At 44.2% G+C, this 21,874-nt stretch overlaps 1 protein-coding gene across 5 annotated transcripts in view; it reads left to right on the plus strand.

The window, feature by feature from the left end:
* The window catches only part of FTO (FTO alpha-ketoglutarate dependent dioxygenase), a 393,377-nt gene that overhangs the window by 117,527 nt on the left and 253,976 nt on the right, over window positions 1-21,874 (plus strand). For all 5 annotated transcript variants that reach the window (XM_058708756.1, XM_058708757.1, XM_058708759.1 and 2 more), the window contains exon 3: window positions 12,999-13,623. In XM_058708756.1, coding sequence (XP_058564739.1) covers window positions 12,999-13,623 — 625 coding nt within the window. The remainder of the gene's footprint in view (window positions 1-12,998; window positions 13,624-21,874) is intronic.

The raw sequence follows: 21,874 nt of genomic DNA on the forward strand, positions 1-21,874 counted from the left end.
CAGAAGGCCTTCTCGTAGTGACATTTGAACAAAGACCTTCTGGAGGTTTAGGAACAAGCCATTCCAACATTGCAGGAAGAATGTTCTGGACATAGGGAACAGCAGAGCCTCGGTATGTTTGAGGGGGAGCCCCTGACCCCAGCATATCTGGAGCGGAATGAGAGAGTTGAGAACAGAAGAGACGAGGTCAGAGAGCCATCGCCCCATGATACGGGAACTTGCTGTCTATGCTGGCCGTGCTGGCTGTGACTCCGAATGACTTGAGAGGCCATGAGAGGGTCTGGGGCACAAGTAGGACAAGCTACGACGTACGTTTTGGTGAGGATCCATTTTAGGGGATCCCGCCGTTCATCCTCTTCCCTAGTGGCCGTCCCCTTTGGCCCGTTCATCAAGTCAGACACCTTGCCGTCCTCACTTCCTGCCCGTTGCTTCGAGCCCTCATTCAGGCGCTGGGCCCTGGCAGTTGTGCCTCTCTGTACTCCCTCAAGGTGTGTCTTCTTTTCCATTTCCACCGACATAGTCTTCATTCCGGCCCTCGTTTATCGTTTTCCACCAACACAGTTTGGGGGTTTTCCAACTTGGTGTTACCTGTTCCCTCTCCGGTGCCATCAATATTGCATTCCTATTAACGTGTCTGACCTGTCACTCCTTGCTTGATAAATTTTGCTTGGTCTCGCTTGCCTGTAAGGTCAAGTTCACCCTCCTCAGCGTAGCCTATAAGTCTAGCAACTACCTCTCTGGTCGAATCTTTGCCCATTGCCTAACATGGAATCCATCCAACCTTAGACTCCTGTCCCGCGGGGTTTCTTGCTACACCCTGGATCTCCTGTGTCCTTCCGTCCTTCCGTCCTTCCGTGGCCTGGTGCCTGTTATTCCCTGGGTGTGGAGTACCCTTATCCCCTTTTCTGTCTGGTGAGCATCTACTCACCCTTGAAGACCTTGCTTAACTACGACCTCTTCTGTGAAGATACCAGGAAATCCCACTTGTTTTACTTTCCGGGTATATTAAAAATCTAGCCACTTCTTACCACTTCTGTCTTCTACACAGTCGCCAGGCTACCGCCCTCTCTTTCTCAGGTGGTTGCAGAGAGCTTTCTGTCTGTTTCAACACCGCGTCTGTAGCCCTGCTGTTTCTGAAGCTTGAGTTGGCTCCTTATCCTTTTCATGCTCAGAGCCCTTACATCCCTCCCCGCCTTGTTCGGAGTGAAAGCCTGGGACCTGACGTTTGCCCACAAAGCACCTTGAGTTCTGGCCCCGGAGCTTCTCTCTGCTCATTTCCTGCCTCTGCCGCCCCTCCTCCTGCCACTCTGGCATTCTCGCCCTTCGGAGAATCAACCCAAGCACACTGCTGCCCCCAAGGCTCGCACTTGGTGTTCCCTTAGTCTGGAACTCTCTTCCCCGCCCAGGCGCCTGCGGGGCTTGGGTCCTCATTTCTTGCATTCTTCTGCTCAGATGTCACCTTATCAGAGGCCCTCTCTGACCAGCCCCTGTATAATAGCATTTCTCTCCCTACTTACCTTGGATTTCTTTTTTTCCATAGCACTGTCACAATCTAAATAAGTGAATACTAAATCCGTAAAATACTATGTATATTATGGGCCATAGATACCAGGTGTTTATATGCCGTATGTATATATGGGAGCTCCTGGCTACCATATTGAAGTTTTCTTCTCTTCGTATTCCCAACACCTAGCGCTTTGCAAATAGTATGTGCTCAATAAATATGTGCTCAACAAATGAAAAATTTCCAGAGTCCCTTCCTGCTCGTTTATTCCCTGCTCCCATTGTAGTATATTCATATTTCCATGATGATGAGCTGTTCTTTAGCTAGCGGTTTTTATTTCTATCTGTACTGTTAAACTACGAGGTGCTATAAAACAGGAGCTACCTTGTTTTTATCTTCGTACTTATGGCACCTTGTATGGTGTCCGGTACATAGCAGGTATCCAGTCATTTTGAATTAATACCCAAAAGACGAACCATGCAATGAGTGAACAAACACCTCTGAGCCGCTTTGTAGCAAACCACACGTCATCACAAGACCGGTCGCGAAAGCTATGGCAAAGCCTATGCAGTAACCTCAGAAGAGAGCCTCCTTTGGGAGACTGCTCAGCATCGTGCAGCGGGAGGTTGGGCCAGATAAGTGTCCACCCCATTTGTCTCAGGATATGGTTGCCCAGTCATGAGCATGTTACAATGAAAACTATACAGAAAATATTATGACTGGTAATGTGTATATACATTTCTGTGGAGTGCAAAATACAAAGTGTTACCAGCAAACTCTACTAGCCAGATTAGAAATACAGTCACTTGGCATCACAGTATCCTAACACTTTTTATTTATTTTTTTAATTTTTTTATTTTTTTTTCCTTTTTTTTCCCCAATATATGAAATTTATTGTCAAATTGGTTTCCATATAACACCCAGTGCTCATCCCAAAAGATGCCCTCCTCAATACCCATCACCCACCCTCCCCTCCCTCCCACCCCCCATCAACCCTCAGTTTGTTCTCAGTTTTTAACAGTCTCTTATGCTTTGGCTCTCTCCCACTCTAACCTCTTTTTTTTTTTTTTTCCTTCCCCTCCCCCATGGGTTTCTGTTAAGTTTCTCAGGATCCACATAAGAGTGAAAACATATGGTATCTGTCTTTCTCTGTATGGCTTATTTCACTTAGCATAACCCTCTCCAGTTCCATCCATGTTGCTACAAAGGGCCATATTTCATTCTTTCTCATTGCCACGTAGTATTCCATTGTCCTAACACTTTTTAAATGAAGTACCTTTCCCAAGTCACTTGAAGACTATCGGTTTAATTTCACTCTACCGAAGGTTCAGTTCCATTGGCTTCGTTTACGTGAGCCTCCTGCAACACTGGTATCTTCTTCATTTAACAGCAGGTCTGTCCTCTCTGTAGGACGACATCCTTTCAGAACTGTCCCTTGATGTGAGAGGAGAAGCAGTAGAATTTTCATATAATGGTGTCAAATAGGTGGAAAATAAAGCGTATTCTCCAGAAAACCTACCATTCATTCTGCATCTGTCGAAGATTGATAAAAGCCCTGGCATGTTGGCAATTTATATCTACGATGCCTTTCCAGCTGCTTATTAAACTATATAATTGTCATTTAGGTGACGGAATCTTTTGTAGACCTCAAGAAATATATTAGGTGACCAGACAACTATTAATATAATTGCCTGACTGCATACTCCCTGGCAAAACTTTCATGGGATTAAACAACAAAAAAATTCTAACATACCTGAAAATCTGCCGACGGCAGTTCCAGATCATTGAGTGATATCTGATGTTTTACACGTACCTGTCCAAAACGGAAAGTAAACTTGCTTGTTTGGCAGAATGAGTTAATAATCCATTATTTAACGTTGAGTTCTTTCCCAGAGTTACTTGCTCTCGTTAAAGAAAAATTTAAGAAACACTCCGTGGTGTTTTTATGTGTCAGGCACTAGCCTAGTTACTTTATAAATAATTAGATCAGGCATTTAGGATGGAGGACTTTTCCCTTGGATTTTTTTTTTGAGATAGTGACCAAATGAGCCAGTTCGAATATATTATTTGTATTTATTGCATTAAAATCATAATTTTCTAGAGCCTTCAACAACGTTTTAAATCAGATCTAAATTAGTGCAGGAAGTTACACTGAAACATTTTTGAAAATTCAGGGTCATCATTGGGGCACCTGGGTGGCTCAGTCAGTTAAATGTCCGGCTTCGGCTCAGGTCATGATCTTGCGGTCTGTGAGTTCGAGCCCCGCGTCGGGCTCTGTGCTGACAGCTCAGAGCCTGGAGCCTGTTTCAGATTCTGTGTCTCCCTCTCTCTCTGCCCCTCCCCCGTTCATGCTCTGTCTCTCTCTGTCTCAAAAATAAATAAACTTTAAAAAAAAAAAAAAAGAAAATTCAGGGTCATCAAAAAGAATCTCTTGGCAAATATAAGAAATGTCATGAAAATTAAGAATTTTTGAACACGACATTTTATCCTTGATTTTCTTTTTTCTAAAGTGTATTTATTTTGGTGGGGGAGGGGTAGAGAGAGAGAATCCCCGTGGGCTCCACGCTGTCAGCACAGAGCCTGACACGGGGCTCAATCCCATGAACTGTGACATCGTGACCTGAGCCGAGATCAAGAGTCAGACGCTTAACCGACGAAGCCACCTGGGCACCCGTTCCTTGATTGTTCTAATTTAAAAGGTATTTTAGATTTATTTTGGCAAATCTGAAAAATATACAGATGTCTAAAGAAGAAAATTAAAATTATGTCCAGGTTCACCACTTAGAGATAACCACCACCAATTTGTGACCGTATTTTCCCCTAATTTTTTTTTTCTGTATTTACATGTCTACATTTGTTTTCTGTTAAAGCTGAGATCCTATTGTCTAAATATCTGGTTATTAAATTTCTTGTTTAATAGTATTTTGTTATGTGCGTTTTTCACAAAACAGTAGAGATTTTTTCCTAAAGTGTGTTACTTTAGTATTCCATCTTGTATGAATATACCATTTCACCTCTAATCCCCTGTTGGGCATTTGGTGGTTTTCAGCTTTTAATCATAAATAATAGTATGATGAATATCCTTATAATCTTGGTACGTTTCTCTAATTCTTTCCCTATGATAAATTCTTAAAAGTAGGAAAACTGGATGGAAAGATATGAGCATATTAGGTTCTGGTAAATTTTGTCTAACTGGCCATAGCAAAGTTGTAATAGTTTGCATTCCTGATTGCAGACTATTAGAGTATTTGGTTTTGCCTCACCAGCAATGTGTATTACTATGATAAAATTTTGTTTTTTGCAAATTTGATAGGCAAAACTAAATTAAATATAATTTAATACAAATTATGTCAATTTGTATTTTTTTCTGACTTTGGGGCAGTTCAATATTTTTCTGAATTGAAGAGCCTTTTCCATTAATTTATGTGATTTTCTTTATTGATATATATATATCAATATATATAGATAGATAGATAGTTGTATGTGTATATATACATATATTTAAATTTGAAAGATTATTTATTAAGAATATTGTCCATTTTTGCCAAATAGATGGCAAATAGTTTTTTCCAGTTAGTGTTTGCCTTTTTATTTTATAATTCTTTTCATGTAGAATTTAAAAAATTTTGCATATTCAAATGTATCCACCTTTTATTTTTTATTTTTATTTTTTTTAAGTTTATTTATTTTGAGAGAGACAGAGAGAGCGAGAAGGGGAGAGGGACAGAGAGAGAGGGAGAGAGAGAATCCCAAGCAGGCTCTATGCTGCCGGTGCAGAGCCTGACATGGGGCTTGAACTAATGAACCATGAGATCATGATCTGAGCCAAAACCAAGAGTCTGACACTTAACTGACTGAGCCACCCAGGTGCCCCCAAATGTATCCATCTTTTAAAAGCTGCTTATTGATGAGCTGTGTATATGTACAATTTACATACCATACAATTCACCTTTTAAGATTATACAGTTCAGTAATTTTTGGTAAATTGGCAGAGTGGTGCAACTATCACCATGGTAGTTTTAGAACATTTCCAGAATGCCCAGAAGATCCCTTCTGCCTCTTTGCGGTCAGCCTTCTTTTCCACTCCTAGCTCAGACCCCCGCTAATCTGCTTTCTATCAGTCTCAGACCTTTTCTTCTTTTACTCTTAGAAACAAGTCTTAAGCACTTATATTTGAGCCAGCCGAGGGCTTGGAGATAAAGTGGAGAATAAAGCCACTACCGTGTCCTTCTTCTGGGAGATTCAGGCTTGCAGGAGAGATTTTAAACAAATAATCCAGTGAAGAAGTGGGCAGAAAACATGAATAGACAGACACTTCTCTAAAGGAGACATCCGGATGACCAACAGGCACATGAAAAGATGCTCAACGTCGCTCCTCATCAGGGAAATACAAATCAAAACCACACTCAGATGTCACCTCACGCCAGTCAGAGTGGCCAAAATGAACAAATAGGAGACTATAGATGCTGGAGAGGAGGTGGAGAAACGGGGACCCTCTTGCACTGTAGGTGGGAATGCAAACTGGTGCAGCCACTCTGGAAAACAGTGTGGAGGGTCCTCAAAAAATTAAAAATAGACCTACCCTATGACCCAGCAATAGCACTGCTAGGAATATACCCAAGGGATACAGGAGGGCTGATGCATAGGGGCACTTGTACCCCAATGTTTCCAGCAGCACTCTCAACAATAGCCAAATGATGGAAAGAGCCTAAATGTCCATCAACTGATGAATGGATAAAGAAATTGTGGTTTATATACACAATGGAATACTACTTGGCAATGAGAAAGAATGAAATCTGGCCCTTTGTAGCAACGTGGATGGAACAGGAGAGTGTTATGCTAAGTGAAATAAGTCAGGCAGAGAAAGACAGATACCATATGTTTTCATTCTTATGTGGATCCTGAGAAACTTCACAGAAGACCATGGGGGAGGGGGAGGAAAAAAAAATAGAGAGGGAGGGAGCCAAACCATAAGAGACTCTTAAAAACCGAGAACAAACTGAGGGTTGATGGGGGGTGGGAGGGAGGAGAAAGTGGGTGATGGGCATGGGGGGGGCACCTGTTGGGATGAGCACTGGGTGTTGTATGGAAACCAATTTTCCAATAAATTTCATATTAAAAAAATAAAAATAAATAGTAGTTCAAATAAGTAAGTAGTTACGGATTGGCACGTGCTGTGAAAGCAGAAAGAGAAGTGTAATGCAGGGGAACGGGGATACGTACGTGAGGGTGGAGGTTCAGGGAAGGATTCTTTAGAAAGTGGCCTGGAGGATGAGAAGGTCCTGGCAGGTATAGATTTGGGGGAAAGGGCCTGTCCGAAGGGGGTTGCCGAACGCTGGCCCCTTGAGACCTGTAGGAAAAGAGGCAGATGTGGTTAAAGGGGAAAGGCAGATGAGAGATCAGTGCAAAATTTGGGGGGGGGGGGATACTTGCCCACATCATTTGTACTCTTATTTTTGGAATGCTTTTTTTATTGTCAAGGTATTTGCATGTGATGCGCATATGGTTGTGTGAGTTTCCCAGGTCTTTAGAATTATTATTCTCCTGTGTTCAATACCTCTTCTGGAGTCTCCAGCCCCACTGTCTATTTGAGCAATGGCAGCTGTAGGTAGATGTAGATGTGTGTTTGTGTATTATTTCCAGCCTTCCTCCTCTCCCAGTCCCAGAGTGGGTGTGTTCCCCAATAAAGTTCTTGGGAATTCTCTTATTTTGTTTCATATCTTATACTGAGGATTGTTTAGAAGAACCCCAGAGCCGTTAAGACAGTATAGAGAAATTTCCTTCTGAACCACTGCTGTTGGTTAGATGTGCTTCGAACATACTGAGTGTTTGGGGACTTGCTCAGAGAATAATTAGTTTAGTGATAAAATTAGAGTGACGGCTCTTGGCTCCAGAATATTCTGCTGTTGCTTACTAGCTTACATTGCTCCCTTCACGAGCTGCATGAACAGAAAGTATGAGATTTCTCTTCTTGTTTTGCAAATGGAATAAGTGAGTATAGAAACTATAAATCCTAAATGCATCCCTGACAGTCTCAATGGCAATTCCCAGTGGTGTGCCCCATAAGTCTGCTCTTTGTCAACTTTAAGTTTATGATCCCCCACCTCAGATAGGCCCTCTGAGAAGCAGGGCAGTCCTACTGTCCCTTCCTAGTAAGGTCATTTTTCCGTATGCAGACTTGACTAATTGATTTTTCTTCTGCATACTTCCTCAGACTTCCTCCATACCTTCTGTTCCCTGCATTCTGGATTAGGCAGAATAGGCTAGATAATGCTGTAGTGACAAACAACCCTCAAATCTCAGTGGCTTCCCCCAACAATACTTCTTATTCACTTTACATATCATTTGTGGGTTGGCAAAGAGTCACTACCCATTAAAGTAGTAACTCAGAGATCCAAGCAGCCACTAGCTGGTTACTGTGCCAGAAAGAATGTTCTAGAGGGTCTGGCACTGGCAGTGAAGTGCTCCAGGCTGGAAGTGGCAGCCAGCATTTTTCACTGGGCAGACATAGTGACATGTTTCATCCAGCATGAGGCAGGCTAGGAAGTGTAAGTTCACATGGGCCCCAAATCCTGGATGATAGGGGAGAAATCCAGAACTATTTGGCAAACAGCCCAAATGACCGGCACACATTCTTAGCTAGTGATTTGTTTGGCATTTTCACTGTGAAAATTGGAAGTGCTCCCCTCTCCCCCCCCCCCCCCACAAAAAATCCCAAAACTTAGTCGTTTGCATATTATCAAGTTTATGGCCCTATCTGAGTTTACATCTTCTTTCTCCCAGTTTATTCCGATATAGGAAATATCTTTCCTCTGATCCAAATGTTTTCTGACCACGTACTCCTGTCCATAACGCGTTTCAAGCATACACAGTGGTATCCTACTAAATGTTTAAGAATTGGTTGTCTGAAGGGACGCCTGGGTGGCTCAGTCGGTTGGGCATCCGACTTCGGCTCAGGTCATGATCCCACGGTTTGTGAGTTCAAGCCCCGTGTCGGGCTCTGTGCCGACAGCTCAGAGCCTGGAGCCCGCTTCGGATTCTGTGTCTCCCTCTCTCTCTGCCCCTCCCCTGCTCATGCTCTGAGTCTCTCTCTCTCTCTTTCAGAAATAAATATTAAAAATTAAAAAAAAAAAAGAATTGGCTGTCTGGGAAAACAAAACAAAACAAAACAAAAAAACCCTTCAGCTTTGACTCAGTGTTTCCTGATTTCTGTGGTGTAAATACTTCACCATGGCCAATTTCAAGCTACCAGGGCGGCATTACTGAACACACAGTTGGGAGGAGATGTATGCAAGAGCAGGCTTTCTCAAGAGGGATATGAAATGACTCCAGCCCTGGGAGGAGGACGAAGGTCTAGATTCGGATAGGGCTGTAAACTTGATAACATGCAAATGACTAAGTCTCAGGGAGTTTTTTGGTGGTTACTCATAAAGTAGACATAAGTACTGCTTGTATATGGTGCCTTTTTTTTTTTTTAATTTTTTTTTTTTAACGTTTATTTATTTTTGAGACAGAGAGAGACAGAGCGTGAACGGGGGAGGGGCAGAGAGCGAGGGAGACACAGAATCGGAAGCAGGCTCCAGGCTCCGAGCCGTCAGCCCAGAGCCCGACGCGGGGCTCGAACTCGCGGACGGCGAGATCGTGACCTGAGCCGAAGTCGGACGCTTAACCGACCGCGCCACCCAGGCGCCCTATGGTGCCTTTTTCATCACAGTACTCATATTAAACGTGTGTATGTGTGTCCATCTATCACACGTACGTGGACACATATTTTGGTGCAGCTCGGTTTTTGCTTTTTTCAGTGCCACCATCTTCCCCCCACCAACTCCAGTGGGTTGCCCCACAGGGTACGTTCACACCCCCTCACCTGGGAGGCTCCTGCCCTCGACACCCAAGGCCTTCGCTCCTGTAGTTCGTCACCCTGTGTTGTGCAGCAGCATCCTTCTCCTCTCGTTTTGTTCCCGGGAGTATCCTCACGAGCCCTGGTTGTACCCTCCCGTCTTCCAGTCCGGGAGGCTGGTGCCTCGAGCGGTCTCGCCCTTCATCAGCCGCTGTGTTTTTCTGTTCCCCTCCGTAGCACGACCCCTGAGACCGGCCTTCATACGTGCCACCTGCTTTCATGCCACCACCAGCCAACTCTCTTCGGACTCTTATCGCCAGCGCCCTGTTGAGATTGCTCACGTCACGGGCATCGATGACGGCCGTGCTGCCGCAGCTAGGGGGTACTTTCTGGCCTCATCTTGCTTGGCCCCCCGGGGGCGGCTGCCTATGCCATCCTTCTTGAAATGCTCCTCTCTTCTGACTTCTGCAGTAATATCCTCTCCTGGTTTTCTCCCCCAAAAGTCTCTTTTGCTCCTTTGCTCTGTGGCTCAGGCAATGGCTGTGGGCCCCCCTTCTGCATTTGTGCTGTTTCCTTGAGAGAGCTCATTCATTTCCAGGTGTTCCAAAGCCAAAGATGTGCCGGGAGCGCCTCCCGCTCTTGATTTTGGCTCAGGTCGTGATCCCAGGGGTCGTGGGATCGAGCCCCCTGTCGGGCTCTGCACTGAGCGTGGAGCCTGCTTGAGATTCTCTCCTTCTCTTGCTGCCCCCCTTTCCCCACTCGCGCACACACTCTCTCTCTCACATAAAAAAAATCAAAAATTCAAACCATTAAAAAACAACAGCAACGGAGGTGTGCTGACAAATGCCACCTGGATTTCCCTAGCTCCACTTGCCGCTCTGAGCTCTGGGTGTGTCTGTGCAGTTGTCCCCTTGCTATTTTTACCTCGAGATTTCGTAGGTATCTTTTTTTTAAAAAACTAATTTTTAATTCTATTTTTTATTTTTTTAAATTCCCATCCAAGTCAGTCAGCATATAGTGCAAGAATGACTTCAGGAGTAGGTTCCTTCGTGCCCCTTCCCCATTGAGCCCATCCCCCCCTCCCACACGCCCTCCAGTAACCCTCAGTTTGTTCTCCGTATTTAGGAGTCTCTTCTGTTTTGTGCCCCTCCCTGTTTTTGTATTATTTTTGTTTTCCTTCCCTTATGTTCATCTGTTTTGTCTCTTCAAGTCCTCCTATGAGTGAAGTCGTATGATATTTGTCTTTCTCTGACTGGCTAATTTCACTCAGCATACTACCCTCCAGTTCCATCCACGTAGTTGCAAATGGCAAGATTTCATTCTTTTTGATTGCCGAGTAATACTCCATTGCATATATGTACCACATCTTTATCCATTCGTCCATCGATGGACATTTGGGCTCTTTCCATACTTTGGCTGTTGTTGATAGTGCTGCTATATACGTGGGGGTGCATGTGTCCCTTCGAAACAGCACACCTGTATCCCGTGGATAAATGCCTAGTAGTGCAATTGCTGGGTCGTAGGGTAGTTCTCGTTTTAGTTTTTTGAGGAAACCCCATACTGTTTTCTGGAGTGGCTGCACCAGCTTGTATTCCCAAAGATTCTGAAGGTATCTTAATGGCTACGGCTCCAGAATAGAGCTCCTCATTCCTTCCGATTCTTCCACCTACTATTCCTGTTTTGTCCCAGTCTTTCTTATTTAAAACAAAAAATGGTGAGTTGTTTATTTAGTCATTAAATCCAGGAATCTACTAGTCGCCTGTAATTGCTTTCCTTTCTTTGCCCCTCACATCTAATCCATAAGCACTTCCTTTTGCTCTGCCTATGAAGTATGTATTTTACCTGTCCATTTGTCTCTGTCTCTAATTCAGACCATCATCTCTTTCCCCTGGGATGGCTGTGATAGCACCTAATAGAATTTCCGCTTTCACATTTACCTCTTTCCAATCCGTGCCCGATATTTTAACTAAGAGTGATTTTTATAAAAGGTCGATCAAATTACTCTTCTCCCCTTGAGCCCTCCGGTGCACTTTGAGTAAATCCCGGTTCCCTACCTTGACCTCCTAGGCTTCCCGTGGTCCAGCCTCTCTGCCTTCCCTTCAACCTCACCACGTCACTCTGCTTTGGCTCTTTGGCTCAAGTAAAACTTGCCGCCATTTTGTCTCAAGATTGGGCTGGTGTCCTCAGCGCCAGTGTAGTTTTTGGTCTCTTCCCCGGGAAGCTCTCTCCCCAGCTTGTCACATGGCTGACGCGGCCTTTTCCTGAAGATCACAGCTTAAATGCCAGCTCTTTTAGAGAGTCTTTCCTCATCTAATGATATCCCAGTGGTTTGTTTCTGTCCTAGTACTTCATGCATTTTGAGATTGCTTTTCCTTATTTATTACTAGATCTGCTAGAAAACTCTGTGAGGGCAGGAACCTTATCTCTGTCTCATGTGCTCTGTAGACACATAATGAATGAAAAAATGTATGGAGGAATAAGTGGTCTCACCCTGTTTATCACATAAATGGTCATTATTAAATGAAGATCTAGAAGAAATGTGTTTCAAAACTGGTTAGCGGTACAGTAGTGGGAAGGTACCGATCAGATTAAACTTTACAGGGGTAAACGTAAAATCCTGTGCTTTGGTGAAAAAAAAGTTCATTGCATTGTGTAGAATCCGGGATCTCTGGTTTGTCACCCGTTCATAAATCCTAGAAGCCAGAAGTGGTGGCTGACAGGGTAATGAAGTCCTCTACTGCATCAATAAATCCATGCATTTCCATATTAGAGGAAGGATTATCCCACAGTATTCTCTCCCAGTGACCCCAGTGGAATTATTACAGCTTTCTGAATCGCAGTAGAATACCTCATTTATTCACTCATTCATTCAACATTTACTGAATCCATTCTGGGCACTAGTAATATAGTTGTAAACAAAAGTCTCATGGTTCTAGTGTTCATGGAACTTGTTATCTAATTCCCAACGAGAAGTGATTTCTCTTTCAGTGAAAGTACTAAAGCAGAAACCAGTCTGGCACTTATTGGGAAGCAAGGCAGTCTCGTCTGCCCTGGAACCAGACTCTGGAGCCTAGGCCTACAAATCCCAGCTCCAACACGTATCAGCTACGTGACTTTGGGCAAGTGTTTAAAATGTCTCTGTGCTTCTGGATTCTCATCTAAAAACTGGAGATAATAACGGTGCTGCCACATAATGTTGTGAGCAGCGAATGAGTTACTGTGTATACATGATTTAGAATCGTACTCAGCATTTAGCTGGCACTTAATAAATAGGTGTTAAAGCGGTTAATTAATAAAATCATGTTGTCTGGAGGGCCAAAGGTCGGAAGACAGGTTGAGGGCAGGGAGAAGTGACCGTAGAGGGACCCTGGGGGATCAAAGCACAAATTATTATTATAGTACTTTATTTATCTTAACGATTAATTGTTTTGAGCTTGGGCTTGTGGAAGCTAAAACCTAGACTGGACAGCCGATGGTAACTGTTTTATTTAGTCTTCCGCTTGAGGCTGGAGAGACGTGAATCCTGTTTAGAAAGGCCACCCGCTACCTTGTGTTGTTTTTCCTCCTGATGCTGCCGACAGAGAAACAGACTTCTGGAAATGATAGAATCATAGCTATCCATGAACACGTATTTTTGCTTTGGTTTTGTTTTAGTGGCAGCTGAAATATCCTAAACTAATTCTCCGCGAAGCCGGCAGCGTCCCCGAGGAGCTCCATAAAGAAGTTCAAGAAGCCTTCCTCACACTGCACAAGCATGGCTGCTTCTTTCGGGACCTGGTTAGGATCCAGGGCAAAGATTTGCTCACTCCAGTGTCTCGCATCCTCATCGGAAACCCAGGCTGCACCTACAAGTACCTGAACACCAGGCTCTTTACGGTACCCTGGCCAGTGAAGGGTGCTAGTACGAGATACGAGGAGGCTGAAATAGCGGCTGCTTGTCAGACCTTCCTCAGGCTCAATGACTACCTGCAGATAGAGACCATCCAGGCTCTGGAAGAACTCGCCTGCAAAGAGAAGTCGAATATCGATGCCGTGCCAGTGTGTATAGGGCCAGACTTCCCCCGGGTCGGTATGGGGTCCTTCGATGGGCAGGATGAGGCGGACATTAAGAACAGAGCGGCATACAACGTAACTCTGTTGAATTTCATGGATCCCCAGAAAATGCCATACCTGAAAGAGGAGCCTTACTTTGGCATGGGGAAAATGGCCGTGAGCTGGCATCACGATGAAAACCTCGTGGAGCGCTCAGCGGTGGCGGTGTATAGTTATAGCTGTGAAGGTACAGTCTGCCCTGTGAAGTCGCAGCTCTGAGTGTAACACGACCAGAGTTGTGTAGGCTCTGGAGGTGTGCACGTGAGCGTGTGTGCGCGTGAGCGTGTGCGTGCATCTGTGTGTACACGGTGTCGCCTGCCCTCTTGAGGTTTGCCGCACCCATGTCTCCGCAGAACATACCTCTTTGTCGTCTTGGGGCGCTGCCCAACTCTCTGTTACACGGGACGCAGATGGGGTATTTTCGCGTGTAAGCACTACTGTCATTCCGTCTTTCTCATGCCCAGGAGAACAGATCTTGGTTTCATACAGCCAACCTCCTTTCTCTAAAGCTCAGAGTAGACGGTACAGTTGCTATAATTAACTTGCTGATAAAGGGCTGGGAAAACAAAAATCTGTCAAATCTTTCCCGGTTCCCACAGGTGCACGTTGCCCGTCTTGCCAAACTCCTTTATTGTGGTTGACATCACTGTCTTGATGGGAGTGATTTGTCAAACATGGACTTGTTCTCGGCTTCATACAGATTTGACTACTGTCCTTCCTTGCCGGAAGCGTTTGGAGTAGGTTCTGTAAGCAGACAGTCCTCTATTTTTAGGAGACTCTCCAGTCCCCTATAAGTGCTGCTGCATTTCGAGTCCTAAAAGGGGTGCTGTGGGTGAACTTGTTCTTGCAGTTTCCGAAACCTGGTCCCCTTGGAACAGAGACCCTAGGCTACCTTTTCTCGGCCTACCGGCACTTTCCTTCCTGTGTTGTTCAGTTGCTCTGGGTGCAGGGTCTCCGCTGTTTTTCAGCACAGGCTCCTAAGACAATTGGGCAGATCCAGGATGGCGTGACCACGCTGACGTCGTTCTTTGCCTGATCATTTGACAGAGGGGTACAAGATGCGGTATTAACCCTGTTGTCTATCTCTTCGACCTGTTTACTGGAAGATGCTTGCAAAAGCAGAGTTCTAGATGTCCCATCAGGGAAAGACCTGGAACTTTTAAGGGTCAGTGCTTTCTGAAAACTATTTTTTTAATTGGATGTCGTTATCGCCGTATGCTTTTCGTTTACTAACATGGCCGTTTTTGGAAAAGGGATCTTAAAAGGACGTTCTCGTGGTTCTCTTCACATTTCTTCCCACTTCCCATCCTCAAACACTGCCTCGGGGTGGCTAAGACATTTTCCAACTTTTACCTTACATCTTCAGCCCGGAACAAGGAACTAGATGAGCATTTGGAAATTTTAGCAGTTTCTCTGGCATCGTAAATAATGATGCTGACCTAAGAAAATTGCTTGAAGGGGATTTGATGCTGTCCTAATGGAAGGAATGGAGATCCTCTGATCTTTAATAAGGCGTTGCCAAGGATTTAAGAATGATCACATCCAAGAACTCTGATGTGAAGGAACAATGGAGTTTGTTAGTTTCCTTCTTAAGGAGGCAACTCTCTAAAATTGAGGCAGCGGTATGTGATAGCTCAGGCTGCTACAAAGGTGTCTTTGTGTTCCCACCTCCTCTCAGCCCCACAGTTTTAATAGTCCTTTTGTGCTCCCAGAGCGTGGGTGATCAAGTCTTTTTTGAAGCCTAGAGTGTCGTTCAGAAAGGAATTTAAATTTTTAATGAGTAGTTTCTGTGGTCGGGAGTAGTTAAGACTGATAAAGTATACAAGTCTACATAAACATATGAAGGTTTAGCCTTGCAACTGACTGTCGTCTGGAGGAGGGAAGTGCAGAGTTCAAATCCGTAAGAGCAGAGGGATTCATTTGTTCTCTTAGCCCCCCGAGAATCCCAGAGCTCTCATGATTATAACAGCAGTAACACCAGGAGCTGTCATTTATTGAGCACCAACTGTGTGCTGGGCATCGGTATAAGCATTTGACATGTATTGACCCATTTTATTCCTGTAACAACCCTGTGAACCAAGTGCTGCTGTTCTCCTCATTTTACAGATAGGGAAACTGAGGCACGGGAGGATGATTAACTTTTCCACGGTTGTACAGCTATTAATGAGCAAAGGTGGGATTTGAACCCAGACATTCTGGCTTCAGAGTCCTAACAGTGAAGGCCAAGTGCCTTAAGAGCAGATATTTTCTACCCTTGCAGTACAGCTCCCTCTGGGATTTGGGTTTCTAAAGTGTCCACCAATGGAAGAGTGAAGGGAATATTCTACATGCTCCTCCTCGCAGATCCTGTCTCCTCTCCTCTTCTTCCCGCCACCTCACTTCTCTCCCCCCACCGCGACATCCGCTATAGCTTCCTACACATGCTCTCAGGTGATTGGAATGCATTAGATAAGCTTACTCTATGAAATGGAACCTCTGTCTAGGTCTCCAGCTGTGGTGTTGGGTCAGATGGCTTACAAAGCATGTGCCTTGAACCTGTTTTTGGTGGATGCATTTCTTCCAGACGACTTTTGCCAGGTGACAAGGGATATGTTTGCTTCTCTGGCCTCCTTGTAATCCTGCCAGAAGTATGGGAAGGGCGGACTTAAAGAGAGCCACTTGGGTTAAAATCACGACTAGGGTTAGAAAAGGCTTTAAGGGAGTGAAGAGAAAGGAAATTTCAGCCAACTGTACTGTTTTCTGGATCCTTGAACACGTTTGTCAAGCCGCTGCTCAAGGAGGTTCAGTTAACTGTTCTAGACACTGCAGAGGATGGAGAAGTAAATCAAATGCTCTTCTTGTGTTGAAAAGATGGGTGAAATAAAGTGTGCCCTTTGATTATAATTACGAAATGAGGAAACGTCAGGTCTGGAAGAGACTTTTGAAGTCACCTAGTTCAAGTGTCTCATTTGATACATGAAGACACTGAGGCAGGGGGAATGGCAGTGACTGGTCCAAGGTCACATAGCTACTTAGTGATAAGAGAGTGTTTCATGCCATAGGAGCTCCTGCAAATGCATTAGGAGTTCAGAACAGAAGTGATTACTTCCTGCTGAAAATTAAATTCAGGTGCAGCTTAAGATCCTTCAGGACTTTGTTCTCAATGCCTTTTCCTAGAGAAATCTTCATGTGGATTTATAATGAACCAGTCATGCCTCTTTGGTTTATTTCTGTGAGTAGAGGTCATCGAGAAGTAATTTGTATAGGGTACGTGTAATTATATGATAAATTCATTGGCTTCACAAGCAGTCCTAGTTAATAGATATCCCCAGTAAGAAGATTGAAAGGGTACAATATTTAATCAGGAATGGCTTCAGGGAATCATGTGTAAATAGGCAGAGTATTTGATTTTCCTATGCTAGCTTTGCTGGCAGTTGCTTGTTACTCCTAGATACAAACACACACACACACACACACACACACACACACACACATTTTTGCAGGGAAGGCATTAACAATCTATTGTTTAATTGTTCTCCGACGGGAATACCTTCAAAAAGATCAGGTAAATAATTATTTGTTACTGTTTTTGGTCATTTGGAAGGAAACATTTTCTGCAGCGTTGTCTTTATAAAAAAAATTCTTAAGAATTTTATTTTATTTATTAAAAAAATTTTTTTTAGTGTTTTTTTTTTTTTATTTATTTTTGAAAAAGAGAGAAACAGAGCCAAGTGGGGGAGAGGAAGTGAGAGAGGGAGACACAGAATCCCAAGCAGGCTTCAGGCTCTGAGCTGTCAGCACAGAGTCCGATGTGGGGCTCAAACCCACAGACTGCAAGATCATGACCTGAACTTCACCGACTGAGCCACCCAGGCACCCCAAGAATTTTAACTCATGCTACATATTGCAGATTCCTATTTTCCAGATTCCTGGGAAGGAAAGGTGAGGAAGAAAAGGAAGAGAGACCAGTCCATGATTCCTGTTGAGTGTGTGATAGACTAGAAAGCAGGGACTTTGTAATACTTATCTTAGAATTCTAGGATTCCCACTCATGTCTTTGACTAGGAAAAACTGAATTCACTTAAGGATGGAAATTGGTTGCCATGATTCTCTCTTTTTTTAAAGATGTTATTTTTAAATAATCTGTACACCCAACGTGGGGCTTGAACTCACAACCCCAAGACCAAGAGTCACCTGCTCCACCAGATGAGCCAGCCAGTCCCCCCATGTTGCTGTAATTCTTAAATCTTTACTTTTAAATGAGTAGCTTTGTCTTCCTTAGCTTGTCTTTGGGAGCATGAAAGACTAGACTGTAATTGAAGCTAGGAGCTTGGGAGCATTCCTAATTTTTTTAAATGTTAGGATTTTTCTTTCTTGAGAGAGAGATCGTGAGCATGCAAGCAGGGGGCGGGTAGAGAATCCTAAGCAGGCTCCACCCTCAGCGAGAAGCCTGACCTGGGGCTCCATGCCACCAGCCCGGGATCATGACCTGAGCTGAAATCAAGAGTCAGATGCTCAACCAACTGAGCCACCCATGTGCCCCCCAAATGCTATGATATTTAATGTTTGTCTTAGTCTTTCCCCCATTCCTATCTGAGATCTCAAAGCTCATTTGACTTTGTTTGTTTCATTGTATCATGCCATGTTTGTTAGTTTTGTTGTTGTTGTTGTTGTTGTTGTTGTTTTTAAGTAGGTTTTGTGCCCAGCACGGAGCCCAGTGTGGGGCTTGAGCTCGACCCTGAGATCAAGACCTGTGCTGAGATCAAGAGTCAGCCACTTAGCTGCCTGAGCCATCCAGGCACCCCTGTTGTGAGTTAGTTTTGAAGTCACTTCTACCGCTCAGTAAAACTTTTTTGGTCTACCAAGTCCTATTTTTTAAAATCCCCTTGGGGCGCCTGGGTGGCTCAGTCAGTTAAGCGTCTGACTTCAGCTCGGGTCACGATCTCGTGGTCTGTGAGTTCGAGCCCCGCGTCGGGCTCTGGGCTGATGGCTCGGAGCCTGGAGCCTGCTTCTGATTCTGTGTCTCCCTCTCTCTCTGACCCTCCCCCATTCATGCTCTGTCTCTCTTTGTCTCAAAAAAAAAAAAAAAAAAAAAAAAACGTTAAAAAAAAAATAAAATCCCCATGGAATTATTTATGCACTTAACAGTAAGCATCTACTGTTTGCCAACCACTTTTCTAGATGCCGAGCATCTAAGCATGAACAAAAATCCCTGCCCTCATGGAGCTTATATTTTAGCAAAGAGAGACAGAAAACGAGCAAGAAGTTTGTACAGGGGTGAGGCACAGGTGTACCGTTTTAAATAGGCTTCCTTCAGAAGGTCACATTTGAGCCAAGGCTGGAAGGAGTGAGCGGGAGAACAGCCTGGGTAGAGGGAATATTGAAGGCCTAGAGATGGAACCCGATGTTGGGATATTTCAGAAGCAGCAAGTGCAGACGCAGTAGTGGAGTGAGAGAAGAGGGAGAGTAACAGCCGTGAAGACAGAGAGGAAAGACGAGGAGCCGAGAGTGGGCAGCAGCTAATACGGATGTAATACTGTAATACGAGGTAGCGGGCTTGTACACAGTGTGGCAGGAGATGGGAGCCATTGTGGGTTTGAGTCGAAGGAGGGAGGTGGCACTGGAAGCAGCAGAAAGAGACTATTGCAGTAATCCAGATTAGAGAAGGGGGGCCGGATTAGAAGAGGCAGAGGTAATCCAGATTGGAGAAGAGGGGCCGGATTAGAAGAGGCAGAGGTAATCCAGATTGGAGAAGGGGTGTCAGTTTAGAAGAGGCAGAGGTAATCCAGATTGGAGAAGGGGGGCCGGATTAGAAGAGTCAGAGGTAATCCAGATTGGAGAAGGGGGGTCAGTTTAGAAGAGGCAGAGGTAATCCAGATTGGAGAAGGGGGGCCAGATTAGAAGAGGCAGAGGTAATTCAGATTAGAGAAGGGGGGCCGGTTTAGAAGAGGCAGAGGTAATCCAGATTAGAGAAGGGGGGCCGGATTAGAAGAGGCAGAGGTAATCCAGATTGGAGAAGGGGGGCTGGATTAGAAGAGGCGGAGGTAATCCAGATTGGAGAAGTGGGGCCGGATTAGAAGAGGCAGAGGTAATCCAGATTGGAGAAGGGGGGCCGGTTTAGAAGAGGCAGAGGTAATCCAGATTGGAGAAGGGGGGTCGGTTTAGAAGAGGCAGAGGTAATCCAGATTGGAGTAGGGGGCCGGATTAGAAGAGGCAGAGGTAATTTAGAATAGAGAAGGGGGGCCGGTTTAGAAGATGCAGAGGTAATTCAGATTAGAGAAGGGGGGCCGGATTAGAAGAGGCAGAGGTAATCCAGATTGGAGAAGAGGGGCCGGATTAGAAGAGGCAGAGGTAAGGAGAGGTGTTTGTATGATGGCACCCATCTTTTCCCTGGAGAAAAGGGGCAGTGTTGAGTGCCGGTGAGAAAAGAGGACCAGCAGTGACATCTCCTAATAGTCAAGAGAAGACCAGCCAACAAAAATGGCTGATTTTTGCCCCCTTCCCTCAATAGTTTTACTGAGGCATAATTTACATACAACAAACTGCACATATTTAAAGTTTACCTTCGTAGGAGTTTTAACACGCCTGTGAAACCATGACCACACTCAAGATAGTGAATTTTCTGCAGAAGCTTCCTCGATCCCTGATGATTAATGATGTTGAGCTTTGTTTCATGTGCTACTTGGCTATTCGTGTATCTTCTTTTGAGACATGTCTCTTCAAGGTTTTTTTTTGCCCATTTTGAATTGAGTTGTTGTTTTAGTTGTTGAGTTTTAGGAGCTCTTTATAGGTTGTGGATGTTAACTTCTTAACAGATAAGTGATTTGCAAATACCTTCCCCAAGAATGGCTGAGTTTTTAATGATGTATTCATGTGATGTGCAGGGAATAAGAGGACAGGTTAGAGTGGAACAAGTTTTATTGTCTAAGACAATTTAATTCTGTATTACTGAATGGCATCATTTATATTAGCACCTCAGAAATGCTTCCTTCCAGTGTATTTTCCCCCTTGAGCAGTAACCACTGTCTTGCCTTCCAGGGCCATACATTAGTTTTGCACATACTTGAACTAGAATTGTAAGCTCCTTAAAGACATGGTTTCTGTCCTTCTTTGTGCAGATAATGGTAGAAGAGTAAGTATTTGTTGCCTAAAGTCAGTATTTCTAGTTTTGAGTAGTTTATGCTGTTCATCTACATTCTGGCCACTGCCCAATAACTCTGATTTCTATAACTACAATTTCTGTCTAGTATTAGGATTCTTTCGATTGCAAATAGCGGATACCTGAGCTAAACAGACTTCATTTAAAAAGATAAGGAGTTGTCTTACTTAATACTAAGCCCAGCGACCTCACTGGCTTCAAGCAGTTATTTCAATAGTTAATAGTGTGGTCAATTTCCAGTGTCTTTCCCTTCATCCTTTGGCTCTTCTTAAGCTGTTGCTTTCCTCTCTTGGGACAAGCAGTCTCATGGTCCCCACATGCCTGCCCCTTGCTGTTGTGGCCACTCCCTTTCTTTTTCATGAACTTTGAGAAGGAGAAAAACTGAGTCTTGGACATGTACTTTGAACTCTGGATAAAGCTTTGCCTGAAGCTAGACGGACAACTAATTATCGTCTTTTGATTAATCCAGTTTTGGTTCTGATCTTCTATGTTGTTTACAACGTAAAGGTTTCCTATAAGTCTCTATGACTCTTTGTCCTTTCCTGAGACTGTCCAGGGAGTTACAGCCTCTGGTGTTAGGTCTGGTTTGGAGACTGTATTGTTTGAGAAGTATTTCTGCTTCCTTTCCCCATTTCGTATTATACTTCAGATAATGGAATGGTTTTGAAGCTTTAGCCAAGAGCATCCAGATCCATTTTTCTCTCCTTTTCTCACTTTTACTTTTTCCCCCCAAGCCCATGAAACATGATGTAATGAGGTTCTCCTGTGTATGTGGATATTTATATGTTAAATTTTTTTTTTTTTCAGACGCTCAATCTGAAAGCTGACAGAGCCAGACATCATGTTGAAAGGCTTTAGATTTTTCGGTAAAGAGTTAGCAATATTTCTCCTGAAACCCCAGATAATTTATAATTAATTTTAGAATTCATCTGTGTCAAGGGACTACGTTTGTCCTGAATTGCTTGTTTTGAGGCATCTGAGAGCAGGCTCCAGCTTCTTATAGACTCTGAGCTGGGACTGATTTGGTACTCCCCGGTGCCCCCCGCCCTTCAAACTTCTCTGAATTCATTTCTTCAGACCATTCATTCCTCAGTGGCTGGGAAGGAGTTTGCTCTCTGTCAGCCCCAGGCTTGACTGCTCATTCCTCACGACCAACCAAGGACTGTGTCTCTAAGTTGTAGAAATCTTCCAGGGTGGCTTCTCCTTGGCTAACCCTCCTTTCCTAGGGAGATGCTCTTGAGGAGTGTTTCCCAAATGTTCTCTGGCTTATGCCATTCGCCATCACAGTGGAAACTAATCC

This window comes from Neofelis nebulosa, chromosome 17 (assembly GCF_028018385.1).
Source record: "Neofelis nebulosa isolate mNeoNeb1 chromosome 17, mNeoNeb1.pri, whole genome shotgun sequence".
In the NCBI taxonomy this organism is placed as follows: Eukaryota; Metazoa; Chordata; class Mammalia; order Carnivora; family Felidae; genus Neofelis; species Neofelis nebulosa.